The sequence below is a fragment of the Scyliorhinus torazame genome, chromosome 6 (assembly GCF_047496885.1).
Source record: "Scyliorhinus torazame isolate Kashiwa2021f chromosome 6, sScyTor2.1, whole genome shotgun sequence".
NCBI classification, from domain to species: Eukaryota; Metazoa; Chordata; class Chondrichthyes; order Carcharhiniformes; family Scyliorhinidae; genus Scyliorhinus; species Scyliorhinus torazame.
Window position 1 is genome coordinate 191,279,586 of NC_092712.1, and position 25,010 is coordinate 191,304,595.

The following is a 25,010-nucleotide window of genomic DNA, read 5'->3' on the forward strand; positions in this document are numbered from 1 at the left end:
GGGAGGGGGCCTGTTGAATCGCACGCACCTTCTCTGCAGTGGGGTGCAAACCTTCGCGGTCCACCCGATAACCTAGGTAGACTACTTCCTTTGCCTGAAATACGCACTTTGTGCGACGTAAACGGACTCCAGCCTCTGAAAAGCGTCTAAGGACAGCCTCCAGATTTTCCAAATGTTCCTGCTCCGATGTCCCTGTAATCAAAACGTCATCTAAGTAGACAGCAACACATGGTAAACCTCTCAAAATGCCCTCCATAACACGTTGAAAAATAGCGCAGGCAGAGGATACTCCAACGGCCAACCGTGTATATTCATACAGGCCCCGGTGTGTATTAATCGTTACATATGGTCGGGAGGCAAGGTCCAGCTCCAACTGTAGGTAGGCGTGACTCATATCTAATTTTGTGAAGGAGAGTCCGCCTGCAAGCTTCGCGTAGAGATCCTCCTTTAATAACACAGGCACCAGTGTCAAGCCTTCCCCAGGGTTTAGGATCCTGGTGGTAGAAATCCCATCTGCTGAGAGCTGCTGACCAATTAGAGGCTGACAGTCCTCCAGTACCGACAGAGCCACAGGAACGGCGGCTAATGTTGGAAATACAGCAAGGCCAACGACACCAGACATCAGCATGGGATCCCTGGAGCGAGTTTAGTGTGGATGGGTTTGTTGTCTCAGGGAGGGGATTGTCATTAAGGGTGGAGGAATGGGGATCGGATACAAGGGCAGGGGGTACTGCTCAGCAGGCAGCCCCTTTTCCGATGATGGGTCCTTTGATCAGACATTAAGTATAATTTAAAGAAAAAACTCCCCTAGGAGATTGTTAGGAAACCAACAGAGTTTTCTGGGAGGACTTTAGGAGGCACAGGAAACCCATGCTTGTACCGGAGAATCCCTGAGTGACCGCTAAAATCCAGTGAACTCCGGGATAACATGTTAAAGTATCTCAATAATGAGTCCAATTAGCCAGCGGGTGAATTTCCTGTGAGAGCCTATTCCTGCTGCTGACTTAATGGAGGTTAGTTTTCTCGCCAGGGGGAGAGCGGTGTGTTGCCTTTTATGCAAATGTGCCCTCTACTTAGCCCAGTCCAGCTGGCTGCACTAAATCCAGCCCAGCTTTTCAGGTCTTTATCCTTTCATGGGTTCTGAGGAAAGATTGTTGACCTACCTCTGATCCTCTTCCCACAGATGTTGCCCGACTTGCTCTTTCCAGCATTTGCTGCACTTCTTGATGGTTTTATTGACCAACCGCTGATCGATAAGTCACTGGAACGCCTTTGAGTTTCCGGGCATTATGGCACAATGAGTTGAATATACCGGGAGTGAATTGTGCTTCTGATCCTTTGGAAGAACAGGCCGTTTGACTGAATAAAGTAACATGTTTCAAGGAATTAAATATTTGAGTCCCTCAGGCTCCTTTTTTATCCATATCATTGATGCACGATCAATGACCACTAGCGAGGTTGTAGTCCAATTGAAGGATTTAATAAGCTAGATGTTTCCCCCAGAAGCTCAGGTACAGAATGAAGGCTGCTGGGGCGGCACGGGCTCTTATACCCTGCCTAGCAGGGCGGAGTCACCATACAGCTTGACCAATAGGAATCATACAATTTCTACCAATGGTGTTCCAGCATTACCAGGTACCGTAATACCTCTCCTACCACATTCACCCCCTGTTAAAAAAGAGTCCGGCGGGGTTGGTGGACTGATACTACAAACATGGCAACGTGGTAGAATTAGTTATGGAGGTACCGTAATACCTCTGTACAGCGTTTTGTAACTATTTACAATTCTAGTAACTATTTACAATTTATGATTTAAACTTACAATTTAAAATGAAGCAATCAGTCGATCGGGGACCCCGGTCGTCCTCTGTGATCGTCGGAGCTTCGGTGGTAACTCCAGTGGAGGCTCGGGCGTCTGTGACTCCGGGAGCGTGGCCTCGTTCTCTGTGGCAGCTTCGGCACCCCTAGATGTCGCTGGTGGGACAACGGTTGACCTGGGCAGGGAGCGCCTGCGGGGTGCGTCGGTGGGTGGGGGGCCTAGACGGGGCCGGGGGAAGGACCGATCCTCCTGTAAGGTGTCCTGGTGGAGGGGAGGATGGGACTGGTGGCTGGGGTGTGCGTGGGGCTCGGGCGGGCGCCAGGTCGCGTAGGGAGACCATATCTTGTCGGCCGTCGGGGTACGCCACGTAGGCGTACTGGGGGTTAGCGTGGAGAAGATGGACCCTCTCGACCAACGGGTCCGTCTTGTGCGCCCGCACGTGTTTTCGGAGCAGGATGGGTCCGGGAGCTGCCAGCCAGGTCGGGAGCGAGGTCCCAGAGGAGGACTTCCTGGGGAAGAAAAGGAGACGTTCGTGAGGTGTCTGGTTGGTTGTGGTACAAAGCAGTGACCGGATGGAGTGGAGGGCATCCGGGAGGACTTCCTGCCAGCGGGAGACTGGAAGATTCCTGGACTGTAGGGCAAGACCGTTCCGTTCTCCCTCTCTACCTGTCCGTTACCCCGGGAGTTGTAATTGGTCGTCCTGCTTGAGGCGATGCCCTTGCTGAGCAGGAATTGACACAGTTCGTCGCTCATAAAGGAGGACCCCCTATCACTATGTATGTAGGCGGCGATCCCGAACAGTGCAAAGATGCTGTGGAGGGCCTTGATGACGGTGTTTGCGGTCATGTCGGGACAGGGGATGGCGAATGGGAACCGGGAATACTCATCAATCACGTTCAGGAAGTACGTGTTGCGGTCGCTGGAGGGGAGGGGGCCTTTGAAGTCCATGCTGAGGCGTTCAAAGGGACGGGAAGCCTTTATCAGGTGTGCTTTCTCTGGCCGGTAGAAGTGCGGTTTGCACTCCGCGCAGATTTGGCAGTCCCTGGTGGCTGTCCTGATCTCCTTGATGGAGTAGGGCAGGTTGCAGTTCTTGATAAAGTGGAAAAGGCGAGTGACCCCCGGGTGGCAGAGGTCCACATGGAGGGCTCGGAGGCGGTCCATTTGTGCGGTGGCACATATGCCGCGGGACAGACCGTCAGGAGGCTCGTTTAGCTTTCCGGGACAATACAATATTTCGTAGTTGTAGGTGGAGAGTTCGATCCTCCACCGCAAGATCTTATTGTTTTTTATCTTTCCCCGCTGTGCATTGTCGAACATGAACGCAACCGACCGTTGGTCAGTGAGGAGAGTGAATCTCCTGCCGGCCAGGTAATGCCTCCAATGTCGCACAGCTTCTACTGTGGCCTGGGCCTCCTTTTCGACTGAGGAATGGCGGATTTCGGAAGCATGGAGGGTACGTGAGAAGAAGGCCACGGGCCTGCCCGCTTGGTTGAGGGTGGCCGCTGGAGCTACGTCAGACGCGTCGCTCTCAACCTGGAAGGGGAGGGACTCATCAATGGCGTGCATTGTGGCCTTTGCAAATTCCGTTTTGATGCGGCTGAATGCCTGGCGGGCCTCTATCGACAGTGGAAAAGCTGTGGATTGGATCAGGGGACGGGCCTTGTCCGCATAGTTGGGGACCCGCCGGTCGTAGTAACTGAAAAACCCTAGGCAGCGCTTCAGGGCCTTGGAGCAGTGAGGGAGGGGCGGGGCCTATAACTCCATTTCGCACTACGTAGCTGAGGATGGCTAGGCAGTCGGTGCTAAACACGCATTTATACTTGTTGTATGGAAGGTTAAGGATCTTTGCTGTCTGGAGGAATTTAAAGAGGTTGGTGTTGTGGTCCTGCTGGTCGTGGCCGCAGATGGTGACATTATCGAGATACGGGAATGTTGCCCGTAAACCGTACCGGTCAAACATTCGGTCCATCTCGCGCTGGAAGACCGAGACCACGTTGGTGACACCGAAGTGAACCGTTAAGAAGTGATAGAGCCGCCCATCTGCCTCGAAGGCAGTGTATTTGCGGTCAATAGTGCGGATGGGGAGCTGGTAGTAGGCGGACTTAAGATCCACTGTGGAGAAGGCCTCGTAATGCGCGATCCTGTTTACCAGGTCGGATATGTGGGGGAGAGGGTACGTGTCCAGCTGCGTAAACCTGTTGATGGCCTGACTGTAGTCAATGACCATCCTATGCTTCTCCCCGGTCTTTACCACCACTACTTGAGCTCTCCAGGGACTGTTGCTGGCTTCAATGTCTCCTTCCCTCAGTAGATTTTGGACCTCTGACCTAATAAAGATCCGGTCCTGGGCACAGTACCGTCTGCTCCTGGTGGCGACGGGTTTGCAATCTGGGGTGAGGTTCGCAAACAGAAAGGCGGGTCGACCTTAAAGGTCGCGAGGCCACAGACAGTGAGGGGGGCTATTGGGCCGAGGAATTTGAAAGTTAGACTTTGGAGATTACACTGGAAGTCTAAACCTAGGAGTGTGGCAGTGCAGAGGTGGGGAAGGACGTCGAGCGCGTAATTTTTAAACTCCCTTCCCTGGACTGTGAGGTTTGCTACACAAAATCTCTTTATCTCTACTGAGTGGGAACTGGAGGCCAGGGAGATTTTTTGATTAACAGGGTGGACGAGGAGAGAATAGCGCCTTACCGTGTCGGGGTGTATGAAGCTCTCCATGCTCCCAGAGTCGATTAGGCAGGACGTCTCGTGCCCGTTGATAAATACAGTCGTTGTAGCAGTTGAGAGTGTTCGAGGCCGGGACTGATCCAGAGTCACCGAGGCTAATTGCAGCAGTTGAGTGTTCTCTTCGGGCAGTGTGTGGTCAACCAAGTTGGGTCCTGGGGCTCCATCCAAGATGGCGGCTTCCATTGGTCGCACATGGCTGGGGGTGCACAAAATGGCGGCGCCCATCCAACTAACGTGACGTCCGCAGGACAAGATGGCGGCACCCAGGGGCCGCACGTGGCCCTGGAGGAGGAAGCTGGCGGCGCCCGCTGGCCATATGGGGACCGTGGAGAGGTTGGTGGTGGCGGTCCACATTCGCCGCCGGAGAACGCGGCAACCGCACGGACCTGGCATACCACCACGAAATGGCCCTTTTTACCGCATCCCTTGCAGGTGGATGAGCGGGCCGGGCAGCGCTGGCGGGGGTGCTTGGCCTGCCCGCAAAAGTAGCAGCAGGGCCGCCCGGGGTTGCCAGGCCGTCTTGCAGCACAAGCTGGTGGGGGGATGGGGGATGTCTCGGGGTCTGCTGCGGAGGGGTTCCACGCTGCCCAGTGGGCTGCCACGCGGTCGGGAACGTAAGCGCGGGCGTTTCTGGAGGCCACATCCAGGGAGCCTGCAAGGGCCAGTGCCTCCTTGAGACCTAGAGTGTCTTTTTCCAGCAATCGCTGGCGGATTTGGGAGGACAGCATACCCTCCACGAAAGCGTCCCGGACCAAGATTTTAGTGTGTTCACTTGCCGAAACTTGCGGGCAGCTGCAGTTTCTCCCCAACACCAGGAGAGCATGGTGGAATTCTTCCAGCGATTTCCCCAGGGATTTGTCGCTTCGTTGCTAGCAGATGTCAGGCGTAGACCTGGTTTACCTGGCGAATATAATATCCTTTTAGCAGCTCTTTTGCTTCATCGAAGTCTTCCGCTTCCTCGATGAGGGTGTAAATCTCCGGGCTCACCCTCGAGTGCAGGACTTGCATTTTCTGTTCTCCCGTGGGTGTGTTTCCGGTCGTCCCGAGATATCCTTTAAAACACGCCAGCCAGTGCTTGAAGATTGCCGCTGAGTTCGCCGCGTGGGGACTGAGTTGCAGACATCTGGTTTGATTCGGAGGTCCATCCTTTTAAATCTAGCTTATTAAATGGATACACGATCAATGACCACTAAAGCAAGGTTGTAGTCCAACTGAAGGCTTTAATAAGCTAGATGTTCCCCTAGCAGCTCAGGTACAGAATGAAGGCTGCTGGGGTGGCACAGGCTCTTATACCCCACCTAGCAGGGCGGAGCTCCCATATAGCTTGACCAATAGGAAGCATACAATTTCTACCAATGGTGTTCCAGCAATACCAGGTACCATAATACCTCTACTACCACAATCATTTACCGTCTTCTACTGAGGATATACAGTGCTTCCATTCCTTATTTCTGTTCCATAAATGTCTTACTCCACACATGTCCACACCAAACTATATCAGCCTCCTTTTTGCAACCTCATTGTACCCGGATTTAAATCAGATCAGATAATTTTGTGTAACGTTCCATTTGGAACCCTTTGTTGATCGGATTCTGAATTTTTTTATTCAAATATTTATTTGATATTATGGAAATAGACAACTCATTCAAACAGGAAGAACTTTCACCAATCACTGTCACAGAATTTCCAGTAATCAAGGTGTGTTACATCAGATATAGATGAAATATAATATCTGTGCCTCAGGCTTCAGGGTGTCATCTTGTTGCATATGAAGAGACCAACTGAACGGAAGTGTCTGTGACATTGAGGATCCAGGCACAGAGGCTTCAAGACAATATTTTCAAGACTCGCGAATGAAGGTGAGCTGACATGTCAGAATGTGAGGAAAGCTAATAGAATGTTATTGTTTATTGTGAGGGGAACTGATTACAAAAGTAGGGAGCTAATGGCTTCATTTGGACGACATTAAGATGAGTGGTAAAGCAAAAAGTGCAGAGGAGACCGGAAGTCTGCAGAGCGATTTAGATAGGCTAAGTGAATGGGCTAGGGTCTGGCAGATGGAATACAATGTTGACAAATGTGAGGTTATCCATTTTGATAGGAATAACAGCAAAAGGGATTATTATTTAAATAATAAAATATTAAAACATGCTGCTGTGCAGAGAGACCTGGGTGTGCTAGTGCATGAGTCGCAGAAAGTTGGTTTACAGGTGCAACAGGGGATTAAGAAGGCAAATGGAGTTTTGTCCTTCATTGCCAGAGGGATGGAGTATAAGACTCGGGAGGTTATGCTGCAATTGTATAAGGGTTCGTGAGGCCACACCTGGAGTATTGTGTTCAGTTTTGGTCTCCTTACCTGAGAAAGGACATATTGGCACTGGAGGGTGTGCAGAGGAAATTCACTAGGTTAATCCCAGAGCTGAATGGGTTGGATTACGAGGAGAGGTTGGGTAGACTGGGATTGTACTCATTGGAATTTAGAAGGATTCGGGGGGGATCTGATAGAAACATATAAAATAATGAAGGGAATAGATAGGATAGATGCGGGCAGGTTGTTGCCACTGGCAGGTGAAAGCAGAACTAGGGGGCATAGCCTCAAAATAAGGGGAAGTAGATTTAGGACCGAGTTTAGGAGGAACTTCCTCCTGAAAAGATTGTGGCAGCAGAGCCTTTGAATATTCAGAGGTGAATAGATTCTTGGTAAACAAGTGGGTGAAGGGTATTCGAGGTTAGGCAGATTTGAGATTACCATCAGATTAGCAATGATCTTATTAAATGGCGAATCAGACTTTAGGGGCTGATTGGCCTACTCCTAATCCTTGTTCATATGCTTATATGTCAATACCATTCAAAGCTGTTAAAAAGGATGGCTATTTAAGATTACAATCCTGTGATTAAAAGAGAGAGAAGAAAATAAGGAGCAACTGGATAATTAGCTGGATGTGGGTCTTTGTGGTATTTTAGGAAAACTAGAATCATATTTTATTGACAAAAATCTGGTTGGAATTTATGGGATAACTAATGGTGATTCTATCAGTGCTCAGGGCTTTTACATGAATAGGACAGAAACAACTACTGCATGTGTAGAAATTGAGAAGTTGGTCTCAAAGATCCCTTGATCCTTCAAAAGCAATTTCACATGTCACATCTCATAACCTGACTCACGTCCAATCTATATTGAATGGTGCGAAGTCGCTGTATTTAGCTCAGATCTGGAAACTAAACTCACCAGAAAAAGTTAGGGCTTGTCCTTTACAGTATATGGAGTTTTTTTCATCTTTGTATATCTTAATTACTGCCTATAATTAATCCACATGTCCCACACTGCCCACCATGGGCGGAATTTTCCCACCCTGTCTGTGGCGGGTGGGAGTGGAGAATCTCGAGGTAGCCAAAAAATCGGAAACCCACAAATGTGTAAAATCATTCTGCAATTCTCCCTATGGCGGGTTAATTGCGGGCTGGTCTTCGCATTGGTCGGTGACATGAAAGCCATTCGCACCTTTTGAATGCTCATTAAAGGCAGCAAGGTGGCGCAGTGGGTTAGCACTGCTGCCTCACGACGCCGAGGTCCCAGGTTCGATCCCGGTTCTGGGTCACTGTGCGTGTGGAGTTTGCACATTCTCCCCGTGTTTGCATGGGTTTCGCTCCCACAACGCAAAGATGTGCAGGTTAGGTGGATTGACCATGCTAAATTGCCCCTTAATTGGGAAAAAATGAATTGGGTACTCTAAATTTATATTAAAAAAAAAATTGAATGCTCATTAAAACAGCTGCCTGCCAGAATCCTGTTAGGCCTTCCAATCTTGCGTAGCGCTAGTGGGAAATGGCGTTGGTCGAAAACCCGATTGATCAGGAGTGACACGTACAAGGTGGGTCTCAGTTCACAAGAGACTTTGAGGAGAGTGTGAAAAGGCTTTTCTGCCATAGTGCTCCGCTGCTCCTGATGTGCTGTTTGTTACTCTACTGCGGCAGACTGGTTCCTGCCTTCCATCTCCATGCCGAGCTGGTCTTAATGGACAGTATTGTGCTGCTGGACCCATGGACCGTCTTATGCCACCATCCCAGATCAGTACTGAACCAGGAGTTGGGGAATACAGGGTCCTCATCTGGAGTTGGGAAGTACAGGGTTCCCCCATGCCCAGTGTCACACACCAGCATTTATCTGGATATGACTGCTCTGTGGGGCTCATGTAGCCACCACAACAAAGGTCCAAAGTTCAACCATTCTGGCCAGCAGGAAAGGTGCCGCAGAGCAACTGCACTTATTCTCAAAAATGAAGCATTCCCCATGAAACCCGCAACTGATAGGAAGGTAAAATACCATCCAATCAAACTATCACTCATTGTTGTAAAAACCCATATGATTCACTAGTATCCAGAAAGGAAATCTGATGTCCTGGGCTGTTTAGCACAGGGCTAAATCACTGGCTTTGAAAGCAGACCAAGGCAGGCCAGCAGCACGGTTCGATTCCTGTAACAGCCTCCCCGAACAGGCACCGGAATGTGGCGACGAGGGGCTTTTCACAGTAACTTCATTTGAAGCCTACTTGTGACAATAAGCACATTTAATTTCATTTCATTACCCTGTCTGGCCTGCAGTGAGTCCACACCCACAGCAATGTTGCTGACACCCTTGTAAATGGCTCAAGCAAGCCATCTGAAGGGCAATTAGTTGGTGTTGTTCACATCCCATTAATGAATTAAAGAAAGTTTCCCAATGAACCACACATGTCACCTTCCTTTTTAGCAAGTAGGATTTTATTATATGAGCTCACATTTTATTATGTGAGCTTTGACAAAGGGTCATCTGGACTCAAAACGTTTGCTCTTTTCTCTCCCTACAGATGCTTCCAGACCTGCTGAGATTTTCCAGTATTTTCTCTTTTGATTTTATTGTATGAATTGCTTTGCAAAAAATCACCATCCAGTATTCAGAAATAATTTTTTTCCTTGTAGATTTGTGGCACACAACCACCTATCTGCTTTCCTTTAAGACTATTCAGAGTAAAGAAAGCAGAAAGTGAGGAATCCCAGGGAACATGGTGCAAGATTTGCGGGCAAACCAAGTGCCAGATATTGCTGCCTCTGGTGAGTCTTTATTCCGAATATTTTTAATATCAGGTTCTGAATGGGGTGGGGGGTCCCGGCGGGATGGAGTGGCGTGAACCACTCCGGCATAGGGCCGCCACAAAGATGTGGAATCCTCCGCACCTTCAGGGGCTAGGCCCGCCCCAGAGTGGTTGGTGCCCCGCTGACTGGCGGGAAAGGGGCTTGGCGCCACGCCAACCGGCGGCGAAGGGCCTCCGCCGGCCGGCGCGAGTCGGCGCATGCGCGGGAGTGCCAGCGTGTGCTGGCGTCATCCCCACGTATGTGCAGAGGGACTCGCTTCCCCACCGGGAATGGCGGAGGACCACAGCCTCCGGTGCGGAACAATAGAGTGCCCCCACGGCACAGGCCCGCCCGCAGATCGGTGGGCCCTGACCACAGTCCAGGCCACCACGGGGGCACCTCCCGGGGCCAGATTCCCCCGCGACCTCCCAAGAACCTTGGAGCCCGCCCGCGCCGCCAGGTCCCACCGACGGGACTGGCAAAGAACGGGCGGGACTTCGGCCCATTGCGGGCCGGAGAATTCGGTCAGCCCCGGGGCCCATTGAGTCGCGCCGGATCCCGCCATTCTCCGAGGCGGGCGGCGCGACTCACGCCGGGGCAATTTTTTGGGGGCGGGAGAATTAGGAGGACGGCGGGGGCGGGATTCACGCCGACCCCAGGCAATTCTCCCACCCGGCGGGGGGGTCGGAGAATCCCCCCCCATGTTTTTCATAAGAATGGAATAAACGTCATAAATATACAGTTGACTCTAGGCTGCCCATTTTAAACATGCTTTCGAAACACATTTAGATCACATTAAAAAAATATTGTTAAACTGGCTGTGTGAGAAACTGGGTGCGAAATGTGTAAAGTGTATTGTAATTTCTCAGATTAACAAGTGATTATCAGTTAGGAATTGCCATTCACATTAATACTGAGCTTCTTCCCTGCTGCCATCAAACTTTTGAATGGACCTATCTTGTTTTAAGTTGATCTTTTCTCTACACCCTAGCTGTGACTGTAACATTACATTCTGTAGTCTCTCCTTCCTTCGCTATGTATGGTATGCGTTGTCTGCATAGCATGCAAGAAATAATACTTTCACTGTATACTAATACATGTGACAATAATAAATCAAATCAAATCTAAAGGTCGGCCCACATTGCAGAAGAAGGTGACAGGCAGTATACTGGTTGTTCACAAAGGTGTTTATTGTGTTTGACAATTCCCCACCCTCCGGATGGCACTGTTCCCTCTGCCACATCTAGCCCCCTCACCCTCTACCTACCCCACCACTCTCTTACGCCCCTCCCCCCGGTGTCCTCAGGGATCCTCAATGAGCTTGCCCTCCTTGCTCTACCACTGCATTTAGGTGCATCCCCAGGATGCACATCAGAGGTGGAGGGAACCAGTTGCTTACCTGGTCCCGTGCCCTTCGATGCCCCTAGCGAGCGTCCTCTGGGGGCTCAGCTCACTTGTCGGTGACACATGCAAAGCCGTGCCGCCCTGTCCCATGTGCTGGCTGCGAGATGTGGCCCCACCAGAGGGGTGGAACTCAAGGGGGTTATGGTCACCATCTCCACTCTTCCCGGTTGGTGCCCATAGGGCCCTGATGTTCACCTTGGGATGTAGGGGTAGCTGGTTCAATCCCCGGCTACCCCTGCATCATCTGGCTCTGCCAGCCCTGCCATGGTCCTCACCATTATGTCGATGCCCTTGGCGATACTCCTCAGTGACTGGGCCATGCTCTGCAGCACCTCGGCAATGCCCACCTGCATCTGGGACAAGTTCCGCAGTGCCTCAGCCATCCCCATCTGAGAGCGGGACCTGTCCAGCAGAACCTCATCAAGGTCAGCCTGGTACTGGGTCACATCCCCCAGCGAGGCAGAAATCCTGTCGAGCCCCTCAGCCATGGCCATCACCGACTGCGCAACGCCTTGAGACACCTTCACTAATGGTGCCACATCATGGGCCAGGCTTTCCAACGTGGTCACCATCCTAGCAGGTTTGGCCTCGGTGCCACATATTTCTGGCGACATCTCCTGCCCCCTTAGCCTATGGGACTCCTCCAACCGGCTATGGACCTGCTGGAGTGTTGCTGACATCTTCCTCTGATTGTCCCGGGCGTGCATTAATATCTCCATCAGCTCCGGGTAACCCTGTCCTCCAGGTACAGCACCAGGCTGGGACCCAGCTGAGTCCTGGGATCCAGCAGATCTCTGACTGCTGCCTCCATCTGATGTGCATCAACAGCTGTGTGGTCGTACCAGGTATTGCGGTACCTAAGAGGCTGATGACAATTGGTTAGACTCAGGGGTTTACCATTGGCTGTTGTTACGTAGCTCCGCCCTGACAGGTGGAGTATAAGAAACGGTGCCGTCCCAGCAGCCTTCACTTTCTGTACCGAAGCTGCTGGGGAACAGGTTCTAGTAGATTAAAGCCTTCAGTTATGAAATCACTTCGTCTTGAGTGTAATTGATCGTGCATCAATTTAATCTACTAGACTTAAGCTGGAAGGATGGATCTCCGAATCAAACCGGAGTGCCTTCAACTCAGCCCCCACGCGGAGAACTCGGCTGCAATATTTAAACACTGGCTGGCGTGCTTTAAAGGCTACCTCAGGACTGCCGGAGGCACCCCCTCAGAAGGACAGAAAATGCATCTCCTGCGCTCAAGTGTCAGTCCTGGGATCTACACCCTTATCGAGGAGGCGGCGAACTATGATGCCGCGATCGAACTGTTAGAAGGACATTATATCCGCTCTGTAAATCAGGGCTACGCACGTCACCTGCTTGCAACTAGACGGCAAAGCCCCGGGGAATCATTGGAAGATTTCTACCGGGCGCTACTGGTGCTGGGTCGAAACTGTGGCTGCCCGCAAGTTTCGGGGAGCGAGCACACGGAACTTTTAACCAGGGATGCTTTCGTAGCAGGTATGAGCTCCTCAGATAGGCGCCGAAGACTCCTAGAAAAGGACACCCTGGGACTTAGAGAGGCACGGGCCCTGGCAGGGTCCATGGACGTTGCCTACAAAAATGCGCAGTCCTATGCGCCCAACCGCGCGGCGGCCCCCTGGGCTGCGTGGCACCCCGCAGCGGCAGCCCCACAGACCTTCCCCCTGAGCCCGCAGGCCTGCGCTATGAGATGGCCCGCTAACGCCGCCGGGCCCCGCTGTTTCTTCTGCAGGCAGGCAAATCATTCCCACCCACGCTGCCCGTCCCACACCGCCGCCTGCAAAGGGTGCGGCAAGAAGGGCCACTTTGTGGAGGTCTGCCAGGCCCGCACCGTGGCCGCGGTCTCCAGCGACTCCGGACCGCTGCGGCAACCCCCCCTTCAGGCCCCGACCGGCCAGCGCTCACCGCCACCCCCCTATCCTAGGGCCACGTGTGACACCACGCTGGACGGGTGGGCGCCGCCATTTTAGCCATTTAGGACCAAAGTAGACCCCAGACACTCGCAACAGCTACAACGACGGTCTTCATCTACGACCACGAGACGTCTTGCCTGATTGACTCTGGGAGCATGGAAAGCTTTGTTCACCCCGACACGGTAAGGCGCTGTTCACTTGTAACCCACCCTGTAAACCAAAGGAACTCCCTGGCCGCCGGGTCACACTCGGTGGAGATACAGGGGTTCTGCCTAGCGAACCTCACTGTCCAAGGCAGGAAATTCGACAATTTCCGCCTGTATGTCCTGCCGCACCTCTGCGTGGCTACCATCCTAGGGCTGGATTTCCAATGCCATTTGCAAAGCCTGACCTTTAAATTCGGCGGCCCTATACCTCCCTTACTGTCTGCGGCCTCGCGACCCTTAAGGTCGACCCACCTTCCCTGTTTGCAAACCTCACCCCGGATTGCAAACCCATCGCCACCAGGAGCAGGCAGTACAGTGCCCAGGACCGGACCTTCATCAGGTCAGAGGTCCAAAGGCTGCTGGGGGAAGGGGTCATCGAAGCGAGCAACAGTCGCTGGAGAGTTCAAGTAGTGGTGGTAAAGATCGGGGAAAAGTATAGGATGGTCATTGACTACAGCCAGACCATCAACAGGTTTACGCAGCTGGACGCGTACCCTCTCCCCCGTATAGCTGACCTGGTAAACAGGATCGCACAATACAAAGTTTTCTCCACGGTGGATCTCAAGTCCGCCTACCACCAGCTACCCCTCCGTAATAGTGACCGCAAGTACACTGCCTTCGAATCAGATGGGCGGCTCAATCAATTTTTAAGAGTTCCCTTTGGTGTCACTAATGGGGTCTCGGTCTTCCAGCGAGAGATGGACCGAATGGTTGACCGGTACGGCTTACGCGCAAAGTTCCCGTATCTGGATAACGTCACCATCTGCGGCCATGACCAGCAGGACCAGGACAACAACATCCGCAAATTTCTCCAGACCGCAAAAATCCTTAACCTGACATACAATAAGGATAAATGCGTGTTTAGCACCGACCGTCTAGCCATTCAAGGCTACGTAGTGCGAAATGGAGTTATAGACCCGACCCTGCGTGCATGCGCCCCCTTATGCAGTTCCCCCTCCCTCACTGCCCCAAGGCCCTGAAGCACTGCCTCGGGTTTTTCAGCTATTACGCACAGTGGGTCCTATGCAGACAAATCCCGACCCCTAATCCAGTCCATAACCTTCCCCCTGTCGACGGAGGCCCGCCAGGCCTTCAGCCGCATCAAAGCAGACATCGCAATGGCCACGATGCGCGCCATCGACGAGTCCCTCCCCTTCCAGGTCGAGAGCGATGCGTCCGACGTAGCTCTGGCGGCCACCCTCAACCAAGCGGGCAGGCCCGTGGCTTTCTTCTCCCGTACCCTCCATGCTTCCGAAATTCGCCATTCCTCGGTCGAAAAAGAGGCACAAGCCATAGTAGAAGCTGTGAGACATTGGAGGCCGGCAGGAGATTCACTCTCCTCACGGACCAACGGTCGATTGCCTTCATGTTCGATAATGCACACCGGGGCAAGATTAAAAACGACAAGATCTTGCGGTGGAGGATAGAACTCTTCACCTTCAACTACGAGATCTTGTACCGTCCGGGGAAGCTAAACGAGCCTCCTGATGCCCTGTCCCGCGGCACTTGTGCCACTGCACAAGTGGACCGCCTCTGAGCCCTCCACGAGGACCTCTGCCACCCGGGGGTCACTCGTTTCTTCCACTTCATCAAGACCCGCAATCTGCCCTACTCCATCGAGGAGGTCAGGACAGTCACCAGGGACTGCCAAATCTGCACAGAGTGCAAACCGCACTTCTACTGGCCAGAGAGGGCGCACCTGATAAAGGCTTCCCGTCCCTTTGAACGCCTCAGCATGGATTTCAAAGGCCCCCTCCCCTCCACCGACCGCAACACGTATTTCCTGAACGTGATTGACGAGTACTCCCGGTTCCCATTCGCCCAGGCATGACCACAACCACCGTCATCAAGGCCCTCCAGGGTATCTTTACACTGTTCGGTTTCCCCGAGTACATACACAGTGATAGGGGGTCCTCCTTTATGAGCGACAAACTGCATCAATTCCTGCTCAGCAAGGGCATCGCCTCGAGCAGGACGACCAGTTACAACCCCCGGGGAAACGGGCAGGTAGAGAGGGAGAACGGAACGGTCTGGAAGACTGTTCCACTGGCCCTACGGTCCAGGAATTTCCCAGTCTCCCACTGGCAAGGTGTCCTCCCGATGGCCCTCCACGCCATACGGTCACTGCTCTGTACAACCACAAATCAGACACCTCATGAACGTCTCCTTGTTTTCCCCAGGAAGTCCTCCTCCGGGACCTTGCTCCCAACCTGGCTAGTGACACCCGGACCCATCCTGCTTCGGAAGCACGTGCGGGCGCACAAGTCGGACCCATTGGTCGAGAGGGTCCACCTGCTGCACGCTAACCCCCAGTACGCCTACGTGGCGTTCCCTGACGGCCGGCAAGATACAGACTCCCTTCGGGACCTGGCGCCCGCCGGAACCCCACGCGCACCCGAACCATTACCCCCCCACCCCACAGCAGTGGGAGGGGTCAGTACTCCCGCCGCTCCTGCCTGGGCCCGCCCACCCACCGACGCCCCCTACATGCCTGCCATTTATAACTTCTAATTGATGTGAAATTTGTGTTTTTTATTCCAAAATACAACATTTAAAAACTAGAAACACCAAAAGAAAATTCATAAATCCTTATCAAACACACACACACTCATTTATCCACTGAGATCTTGGCTCTCTATTCTATAGAGCTTTAGGTATTCTAACAAAAATTGAGACCCCTCCGTTCTGATAAGCCTCTCTTTTCCAGTTTTTTTTTTGCCTCATTGCTTCCCTCCTTGTTGCAGGATTTTTAAAATTTCCATCTGCACCTTTTCACTTCTCTTTTCACGTCGCGCACTCGTTTGCAGCCCAACTGTTTTTTCAGTGCTATCTGATTCCAACACTGACTCCTCATCTTCCTCCATCGCTAACGTCTCATTGTTTTGCAACTGCTTTCTAGACTCTTTTGCCAGTTTTGATTTAATTTTGTATTCACTAGGAAGTTGAGTTATTTCTTTCATATAGTCCTGATCAATAATTTTAACTAATCTAGAGTATATCTTGCCCACTTGAGCAGCTGCTTGCTTCTGCTTGGGTCCCAACAAAACTAGTGATTCAGCTTTTCTTTCAAATGCAAATTTACATAATGCTGTCAGGATCCCGATCGGATCCCTACTCTGCAGGGCTCTGGGCACCCTGACAAAGAACGATATGTCACCCTCCTGATGAATCACTTTCTCCCAAGATTTCCTCTGCTTCTTTAATTCTCCCCACTTCTGTTCCATTGCTCCATCTCTCTTGCCCATATTCCAGGGCAAGAGGATTACCCTAATTGCCATTTTTCGGATTTTTAAACTATATTTAGTTTCAACTGCGACTGGCGGTCCCTTTCAATCACGACTTGAAATTAAACGATAAATACCCGTTCTGGGCAGTTACCACAAAGGCACATAAGGCACAATCCTCCTGTTATTCGTTAAGGGTCGATTGATCGGTCCCCAGAGTTTCTAGGCGTCCCTATCGCTCCAGGTTCTATCCTCACAATCTGCCTTACTCAAAGGAGGGTGTATTTCTGGCCTATTTCTACCAGTTGGATGCAGGACACTCGGTACTAGTTACCAAGCAGTCCTGCAGACATTCACTCAGGGTTAGCATTTTCTAGTCTACTAACACTCGCACCCAGTTGAGTTCCTGTCCCCCCGATCCTACAGAATCCTTCCAAGTCAATCACCCATGACTTATCAAACTAAACTCGGCCGGTATAGTTTGCTCACCTAGGAACTACAAATGCTCCAGGCGTCCCCGCTCAACCAGAAATTTCTAGTGTTCTAGCCTTGCCTTCGCCTAGAGACATCCAATATTCTAGGCGGCTCCGCTCAACTCAAAATGTTGAATATTCTAGCCTCGCCCAGCCTAGAAATTTCTAGAATTCTAGGCGGCCCAACCCAGAAATTTTTAGTATTCTAGGCCCCCACGCAGGGTGCCGTGGAGTAATTTATAATGACCCGCTGGGTCCTGAAGCCCCACAAACTTTCAACTTTCAAAATGAATCACGTTTGGGCGCCATGTAGTTTTTACCTCACCACTGTTCTTAGAATTCCCCCTGTACCAAAAAGGGCCGATTTATTCTAAATGGTGAGCAGGGATTCTCATTCCCCGACTCCTACGCAGACCACTCCATCCCGCCGGGAACCCCGCCCCGCCGGGAATGGGAGATTCCCGCCCCTGGTCAGTGGGAGGGATGGGTCAGTCAGTAAGGCACGTTTGACGGGTAGAGCCCTCTGGTTCCTCACCTCTGCTGTACCCACCAGCCATTGGTGCTAACTGGTTTAGGTCATTGACCTTCCTTCACTGGAGGCCAGTCCTCCTGGTCACACTATCAACGCTCACTGCTGCCGCCACCTCATCCCAGGCAGCACTGGCTGCCCTATGACTTACTTTCCTTGACCCTCAGGAGAACAGGACATCCCTCCTGGCCCCCACGGCGTCTAGCAGTCTCCCCAGGTCAGTATCCCCAAATCTTGGGGCTGATCTCCTCGACGCTATTGTTGTGAGCTGGCTGGGGTTGGCTGCTGAAGTGCTGCTCGACCATTTTAGCAGGGATTGGTGGGCGCGGTGCCAGCTAATCAGCTGGCGAGCTTTCATTTGCAGAAAGAAGCCTGTGAGGCCTCATTAAGTGGACCAATTAACACTGAATAACGTTGCCGGCCTCGCTGGGCTGAATGCCGGGAAGCTCGCTACAACAATTAGAAATCTTTCCGGAGAATCGGTCAGTTTGTGACTGAATTATGCCGATAATTTTAAAATTGATTTAGAGGAGCTATCTCCTCTCATGGAAACCATGACCATCAGTGCAGAGGTCCCTCTGCTGGGGAGAAGTGCATGTCACCGGTATGCATGGATGGGCATGTTAGACGTTTTCGTTGCTGTGAAATGAAGAGTCCAAAGTTCTTGTTCCTTTTCACCAAACACCATTTATTTCACTTCCACAGCCTCTGCAAAAAATTCTTAACAACACACCACCTCTCAGAGGCCACCTGAAGCCCCTTTACATATCAGTGTCAATTAATGGATACTTAACATAAATGAGACAACTAATTGCAATGTCTCTTAACCGATTACTTAACAGTATCCCCTTCCTTGGAGAGAAAAAAATAATTAGGTGAAAACAAAATTTCAAGAAACTCAAAAACACACACCTGGGGCGTCATTCTCCGACCCCCCAGCGGGTTGGAGAATGGCCGTTGGCCGCCGTGAATCCCGCCCCCGCCGGTTGCCGAAGTCTCCGGCACCGGATATTCGGTGGGGGCGGGAATCGGGCCGAGGAAATTCCTCCGGCATCGGCCTAGCCCCTCAATGTTGGGGCTCGGCCCCCAAAGATGCGGAGCATTCCGCACCTTTGGGGCGGCGCGATGCCCGTCTGATTGGCACCGTTTTGGGCGTCAGTCGGCGGACATCGCGCCGTTTCGGGAGAATTTCGCCCATGATGTCCCCCCCCCTTTTTTTTGTTTGGACGAGAAAGAAAAAAAAAACAGTCACAGAAACAAGCGCCCTTCATTAACAATATCCAAAAGTTTCTGTGAACTCGCCCCTCTTTTCGTAAAACAGTCTGACAGTTGATAGCTCCTGTCGACCCATTTAATTTTTGTTATTTCCCTTCTGTCCAACATCTGCTTCAAACTTGCGATGTCTATCCGTAACCTCTTTTCATTGACACTTTTTGTAGAGTGCACATTTTCTCACAGGGATTTATTGTCAATGTGATAGTCAATAGGTATATTACCCAATCCCCTAATCCCAAAATTTCTGTCAATATCATACTTATGTAAAAAGCCATATCCACCGCCTCTACAAGGCTTAACGTCTCAGCAGCCAAAGTGCTTTTTACCACTCTCCTTATTTTCTTTGTTTCCCACACAAGTGGGCAACATTTACTATTATCATAGAATTTACAGAGCAGAAGGAGGCCATTCAGCCCATCGAGTCCGCACCGGTTCCCAGAAAGAGCACCCCACCCAAGGTCAACACCGCCACCCTATCCGCATAACCCAGTAACCCCACGGGCAATTTTGGACACTAAGGGCAATTTATCATGGCCAATCCACCTAACCCGCACATCTTTGGACTGTGGGAGGAAACCGGAGCACCCGGAGGAAACCCACGCACACACGGGGAGGATGTGCAGACTCCGCACAGACAGTGACTCAAGCCAGAATCGAACCTGGGACCCTGGAGCTGTGAAGCAATTGTGCTATCCACAAGGCTACCGTGCTGCCCCAAAAGGAAAATTATAAAACCTCCTGCGCTTGAAACCCCATCACATAAATTTGCGTAGGACACATCACTATAAACTATGAGTTTCAAGTGCTTAAGGTCACCTAACACCGGGAACTTCAAAACACACTCCTGCATTTTTAGTTTGGCCAACGCTTTATTTGCTCTTATTATGTCTTCCACTTTGGGATCATTCATTTTTGTACTCAACTCTAAGACATCAAAACTCACGTCCGGTCTAGTCTGTCTACCTAACCAGTTCAGTTGCCCAATTAAACTTCGCAGTTGCTCTTTTTCTATCTTTGAAACCATTGCGTCTTTTTGTGAAACTCGGCCACGACTAATTGCTATTGGGCTGATGCTTTCCAAATAAGATTGCTGACGTAAAGTTGCCCCTAACTTAGTCTGTCCAATTTCCAGTCCAATATATTTAAATGCACCGCAAGCCTGGCTTCCAACCCTGAATTCTTTCCTCAAACCAGAGATTACAATAGCTTCAAAATCACTAGTCTCACCCCACAAAAAATCATCGACATGCATCATAAAAATGCCAGAAATATTTCCTTTATAGTGCCAGTAAAACATTGCAGGATCTGCTTTCAACTGGCAACAGCCTAACTTTAACACAACTGACCTTATCGAAAAATACCAGACTCTAGATGCATCATTTAATCCATATACACATTTGTTCAACTTCCAGAGTACCCCTTCTGTGTTAGCTGCTTCTTTAGGAGGACGGAGAAAAATGTCTCTCTGGAGCTGATGCCCCTGCAAAAAGGCAGCTTTTACATCTATAGATTTGCATTCCCATGCCTTTGTGGCTAATAGAGCCAAGAAGATCTTTAAAATAACCTTTCCTGCTGTAGGTGAATCTACCCTTAAATCCTGATCTTCTAATAAGTTTTCTTCGAATCCCCTTGCCACAAGCCTGGCCTTTGCCTTATAAGTTCCATCCGGAAGAACCTTTTCCGTGCAAATCCATCTGTGGGATAGAGCTCTTTGTCCCCTATCCAGTACTTCCGTGAATACCCCAAATTCACTCCAACTATGCAATTCTTGCTGTTTAGCTTCTTTCATAACTTTTTCATCTAATTTATTTGAAGCCATCAAAATCTCACGTGCTTGTGGGCTTCTACTCCTATTAGTATTCGTAGTCTTACTCATGTTCCGAGATCTTGACAAACTACGTCCCCTCTCCCGCCTGGTATCTCGTTCTGTACTGCTACTGCTTGATCTTTCCCTTCTGCTGTGGGATGTTCTTTCAATAGTTCTCGACCTTTTCCTGCGGACCTGTTCACTATCCGATGTACTATCTGAACTGGCACTGCGTTTCTGTGCCCTCCACTTTTGAACTTTGTTTTCCCAATCCATTGTCTTGACTCCTTCCCCTAGTTACTACACAGACATACTGTTCCATCTGGTTTCACTACCAGGACGACAGGCTCCGCCCAGTTTGGGAACTTTACAGGGCAGATGATGCCCAAGTCTCCATTCGGTCTAACTCAGCGTCCACCTTGGGTCATAAGGCGTACGGGACAGGTCGAGCACGGAAGGAGCGCGGTCGAGCCATGGGGTCCATACTTATTCGAGCCACAGCTCCTTTTATGGTGCCGAAGCCATCCTGGAATACCGATGGAAACCTCGTCAGAACTTCTTCAGAGCCAAATGGGTGCATGCCCACAGCCGCTGCCAATCTAACCAAAAGTGGGGTAACCAGTCACACCCCAACATGTTTGGACCGCTACTGTGGAGCACCACCAGAGGAAGGTTTGTAGACTGTTGACTATACTCAACCGGAACCGTTGAAGTGCCTGCTATTGCCAGCAGTTCCCCTGTATAAGTGGCCAGCCTCGCATTGGTGTCCGACAGGGTCAGCGATTGAAGGCCAGACCAAATACAGTCGAACGTATGGCAACTGACTAACGACACTGCTGCGCAGGTGTAACTGCTGGTAGGTGCTGTCCGCATCTTCCACATAGTAAGCCCTGTCATATGGGGGGTGGTCACACCTAGCGGGTCGGTGGGCAGGTAGATCCTCGCGGGCCTCCTGTGTCTCTGCTTTCTGCGGCCTTGTGCAGCCCACGATGGCTGGCTGTGATATTCCTGTTCTTCCTGTTCGGGGAAGAACTTCCGGTGGTATCTCTGGCCTCTATTATAGCGGTCCGTCTTCCTCCGGTAGGTGTCCCGTTGTCTAGCCAAGTGTGATAGGTTCTTCCAGACTGAGCACTGTCAATCCCGAAGTTCCAAGACTCCTTGTTCGGTGTGTTCTCTGGAGATATCTATTCCCACCGCATGTTGCAGGTCCAGGTGGGCCTCAGCTAGTAATTTCCGTTGCGTGGTCGCATCGCGGATTTCACACACCAAATGGTCCCTGAGTGTCTCATTCAGTGTCACTCTGAATTCACAAGTCTCAGCCAGTTTTCGGAGGCAGGCCAGGAAGACACTCACCGATTCAGCTTGGACCTCAGCAGCCGTGTGGGACCAGAGACAGCGTATGACGAGAGGTGGATTTTGGGTTGAAATGCTCCCCCGCAAGGGTCACCAGGGCAGCGAATAGCTGGGAATCTGAGGCGTCCGGGTGAGTCAAGCTCTTTATCACACTGTAGGTGGGCCCTCTGCAAGCCGTCAGTAATATCACAGTTTTTTGTGCATCACCAGTAATCGCATTCATTCAAAAAAAATAGTCCATGTATTCAACATATTGCCCAAAATTGTCTGTACCCGCATTAAAAAGTTCCAATTTACTTATGAGTGGTATTTTAATGGTTAGTCGTAGGGCCTGCGGAAGCCTATTTAAAGTGGATCGGGCGCGTAGCAACCGGTGTCAACAGCTGCACTACTGAATCCTCATCGCCAATGCTGAATCCATGGTAGGCAGAACGCAGAGACAAAAGTAGAAAATAGAGAACAAGGTTTATTTTGATCCACTTACAATACTACTTCACTCCCCTCAGGGTCCCCTTCCCTGACCTGCACCTAGGCCGAGGTTTTTATACAACTGGGGCTGTCCGTGTAAAGGGGAAACCCTGCCCTCTTAAAGGGGAAGGCCTGCCTGCCTTAAAGGGAATGTTCATATTGCGGGGAGATCATGGAAAATTGTACAGTCCTGATCCCGGGACCCCCATTGAGGTTCTAACAAATACCAAAACCCAATTTCTTCCTGTAATCACTCCTGGAGCGAAGTATACTTTCTGCACAGTCTTACAAAATAAACTAAAATATTGGGGTTTTGTTTCAGTATCCTAGCCACTGTAGGGTCTGGTTTGAGATCATAATACAGGGTTCACCTGACCTTGCGCAGGTCTGTTCTGCCACCTAAAGACTGCCGAGAAAACATTGTTGGGTTCCCCAGCGGCCTCCTGGGGGTGGGTCCCCTTTTTCAAGGTGTTTAATGCCTGATCGAGGGTCCGGCATCAGGAAAGGGGGTGCGCACTGATAGCCACCGCCTGCCATTGTATCCAACTCTCCTTCTTCCCCCTTGTCTGTGATGACCCCTTCTCCACAATCCCTAGCTTGCTCACTCACCTCATCCCAGGGATCAAGTGATGATCCCTGGTGAAAGTCTTAATGAATTTTGGTGATAGCCACCACGACATGGTACAATTTAAATTTTTTATGGACAAAGCAATAGATAAGTTGCAAATAAAGATTTTGGATTGGGGAGAAGGTAGGATATGTGTTATGGGCCAGGGTTTAGAGAACCCCAAAGTGTATCATGGAGTTCATCTGACCCACAACTTTTAATAGATTGTGGTATGAGGAGCACACACCCACTCTACAGGTGTGGTACAGCAGAAATTGAAAAGTATTTTTTAAAGCAAAACAATGTTTATTCTATGAACTCAAGTTAACCTTTTAAAAACATACAGTGAACATCTTGGCAACAATTAATTCAAATACAACCCCCAAAGACTACAACACAAAGTAAACCTTTAAGCTTTCCTTTTTAACATCCATACGACTTAAAAACCAAAACCTTTAACAGAAGCACATCAGGTTATGTCACGACTGAACACATTTATAATTCTCAATTCACGAAATGATCAAGAAATAGTCTTTTGATGGCAGAGAGAACAGCAGTACACCTGCTCTGTCTGACTTCAGCTCCAACAATGAAAACAAAACTAAAACACACCTTGCAGCCTGCTCAAAAATGAAAGTAAAAAGCTGACAGACAGCCCAGCTCCACCAACTCTCTGACATCACTGCTATAGTAAACACCCATTTCTTAAAAGTACTCTCACTACAGATATTTATATACACATCCATTTATAAACACACATTTCTTAAAGGCACTCTAACATGACACCTCCCCCCCCACAAAATAAAAATAAACCATCAACTTCAAGATGGTTTCATTTTTTACCTTTTCACCATCCTTTAAGAAATGCACATAGTAAATATAGATTTTCATTTAAAAAAACAACACACGCAAACAGATATAATAATATAGTCAATGTTTTTTTTCTTCTTCCACCAACTGGAATCCTTCTCGATTGGCAGTCTCTTTGAACAAGAAGGTCCTTGCACGATCCATCCATTTCTTGGCATTTCTCTTTAAAGTCAGATACTTTAGTTCAATCTGATCACAGAGTCCCTTGTAATTCTCCAACACAGGAGCATTGGTTATCACAGCTTTCAGGCAGTCAAATGCCTGTTAAAACTCTGCTGTCCACTGAAATTTTTGACGTTTCTTCAACAAGTCCATCAGTGGAGCAACCATGTGACAAAATCTTTGCACAAATGTTTGATCAAATCCACTCATGCCAAGAAATTGCATTATTTCCTGTCGTGTCGAGGGTATCGGAAACTCCCCAAGGAAAGTGACTTGGGCTATTCCAAAACCTCTTTTGGCTCGGTTTATCACCAAACCCGCCTCCTGAAGTCGATCAAATAACTCCATCAGATGTTTTAAATGTTCTTTCCATGTCAAGCTAAAGATTACCAGATCGTCGATGTATACTGCACAATTGGGTAATCCTGAAACGACTTTGTTGGTGAATAATTGAAATGTGGCTGGGGCGTTTTTCATGCCAAATGGCATAACTTTGAATTGGTACATACCATCTGGAGTCATAAAAGCTGAAATCTCCTTCGCTGTTTCGGATAAAGGTACCTACCAGTAACCTTTAAGTGAATCCAGTTTGGAAATAAAAGCTGATTGTCCCACTTTCTCAATGCAATCCTCCAAACGTGGAATAGGATAAGAGTCCATTCTTTTAACTTCATTAACCTTTCTATAGTCCACACACAACCATTGGGTATCATCTGGTTTAGGTACCATCACTATGGGTGAGCTCCATTGGCTGCAACCCACTTCAATTGTGCCATTTTTAAGCATACTCTCAATCTCTTTATTAACCTGTGCCAATTTTAAAGGGTTAAGTCTATATGGATGTTGTTTGATTGGAACAGCATTTCCCACATCTACATCCATTTTAGTACTTCCCAATTTATCTCTACAAACTTGCCCATGAGATATCAATAACTCTTTCAGGTCAGTCCGTTTTTCCTCTGGAAGGTAACTCAACAATTTATCCCAATTTTTAAGAACATCCTTGTTTTCCAATTTAATTTGAGGTATGTC

At 49.9% G+C, this 25,010-nt stretch overlaps 1 protein-coding gene across 1 annotated transcript in view; it reads left to right on the top strand.

Annotated features, from left to right (window-relative positions):
• Window positions 1-6,348: 6,348 nt before the first annotated feature.
• abcb5 (ATP-binding cassette, sub-family B (MDR/TAP), member 5) overlaps window positions 6,349-25,010 on the top strand; it is a 190,218-nt gene continuing 171,556 nt past the window's right edge. Inside the window, exons 1-2 of the mRNA XM_072509204.1 lie at window positions 6,349-6,405; window positions 9,506-9,637. Of these exons, the coding sequence (XP_072365305.1) occupies window positions 9,589-9,637 (49 nt within the window). The 5' untranslated portion in view covers window positions 6,349-6,405; window positions 9,506-9,588. The remainder of the gene's footprint in view (window positions 6,406-9,505; window positions 9,638-25,010) is intronic.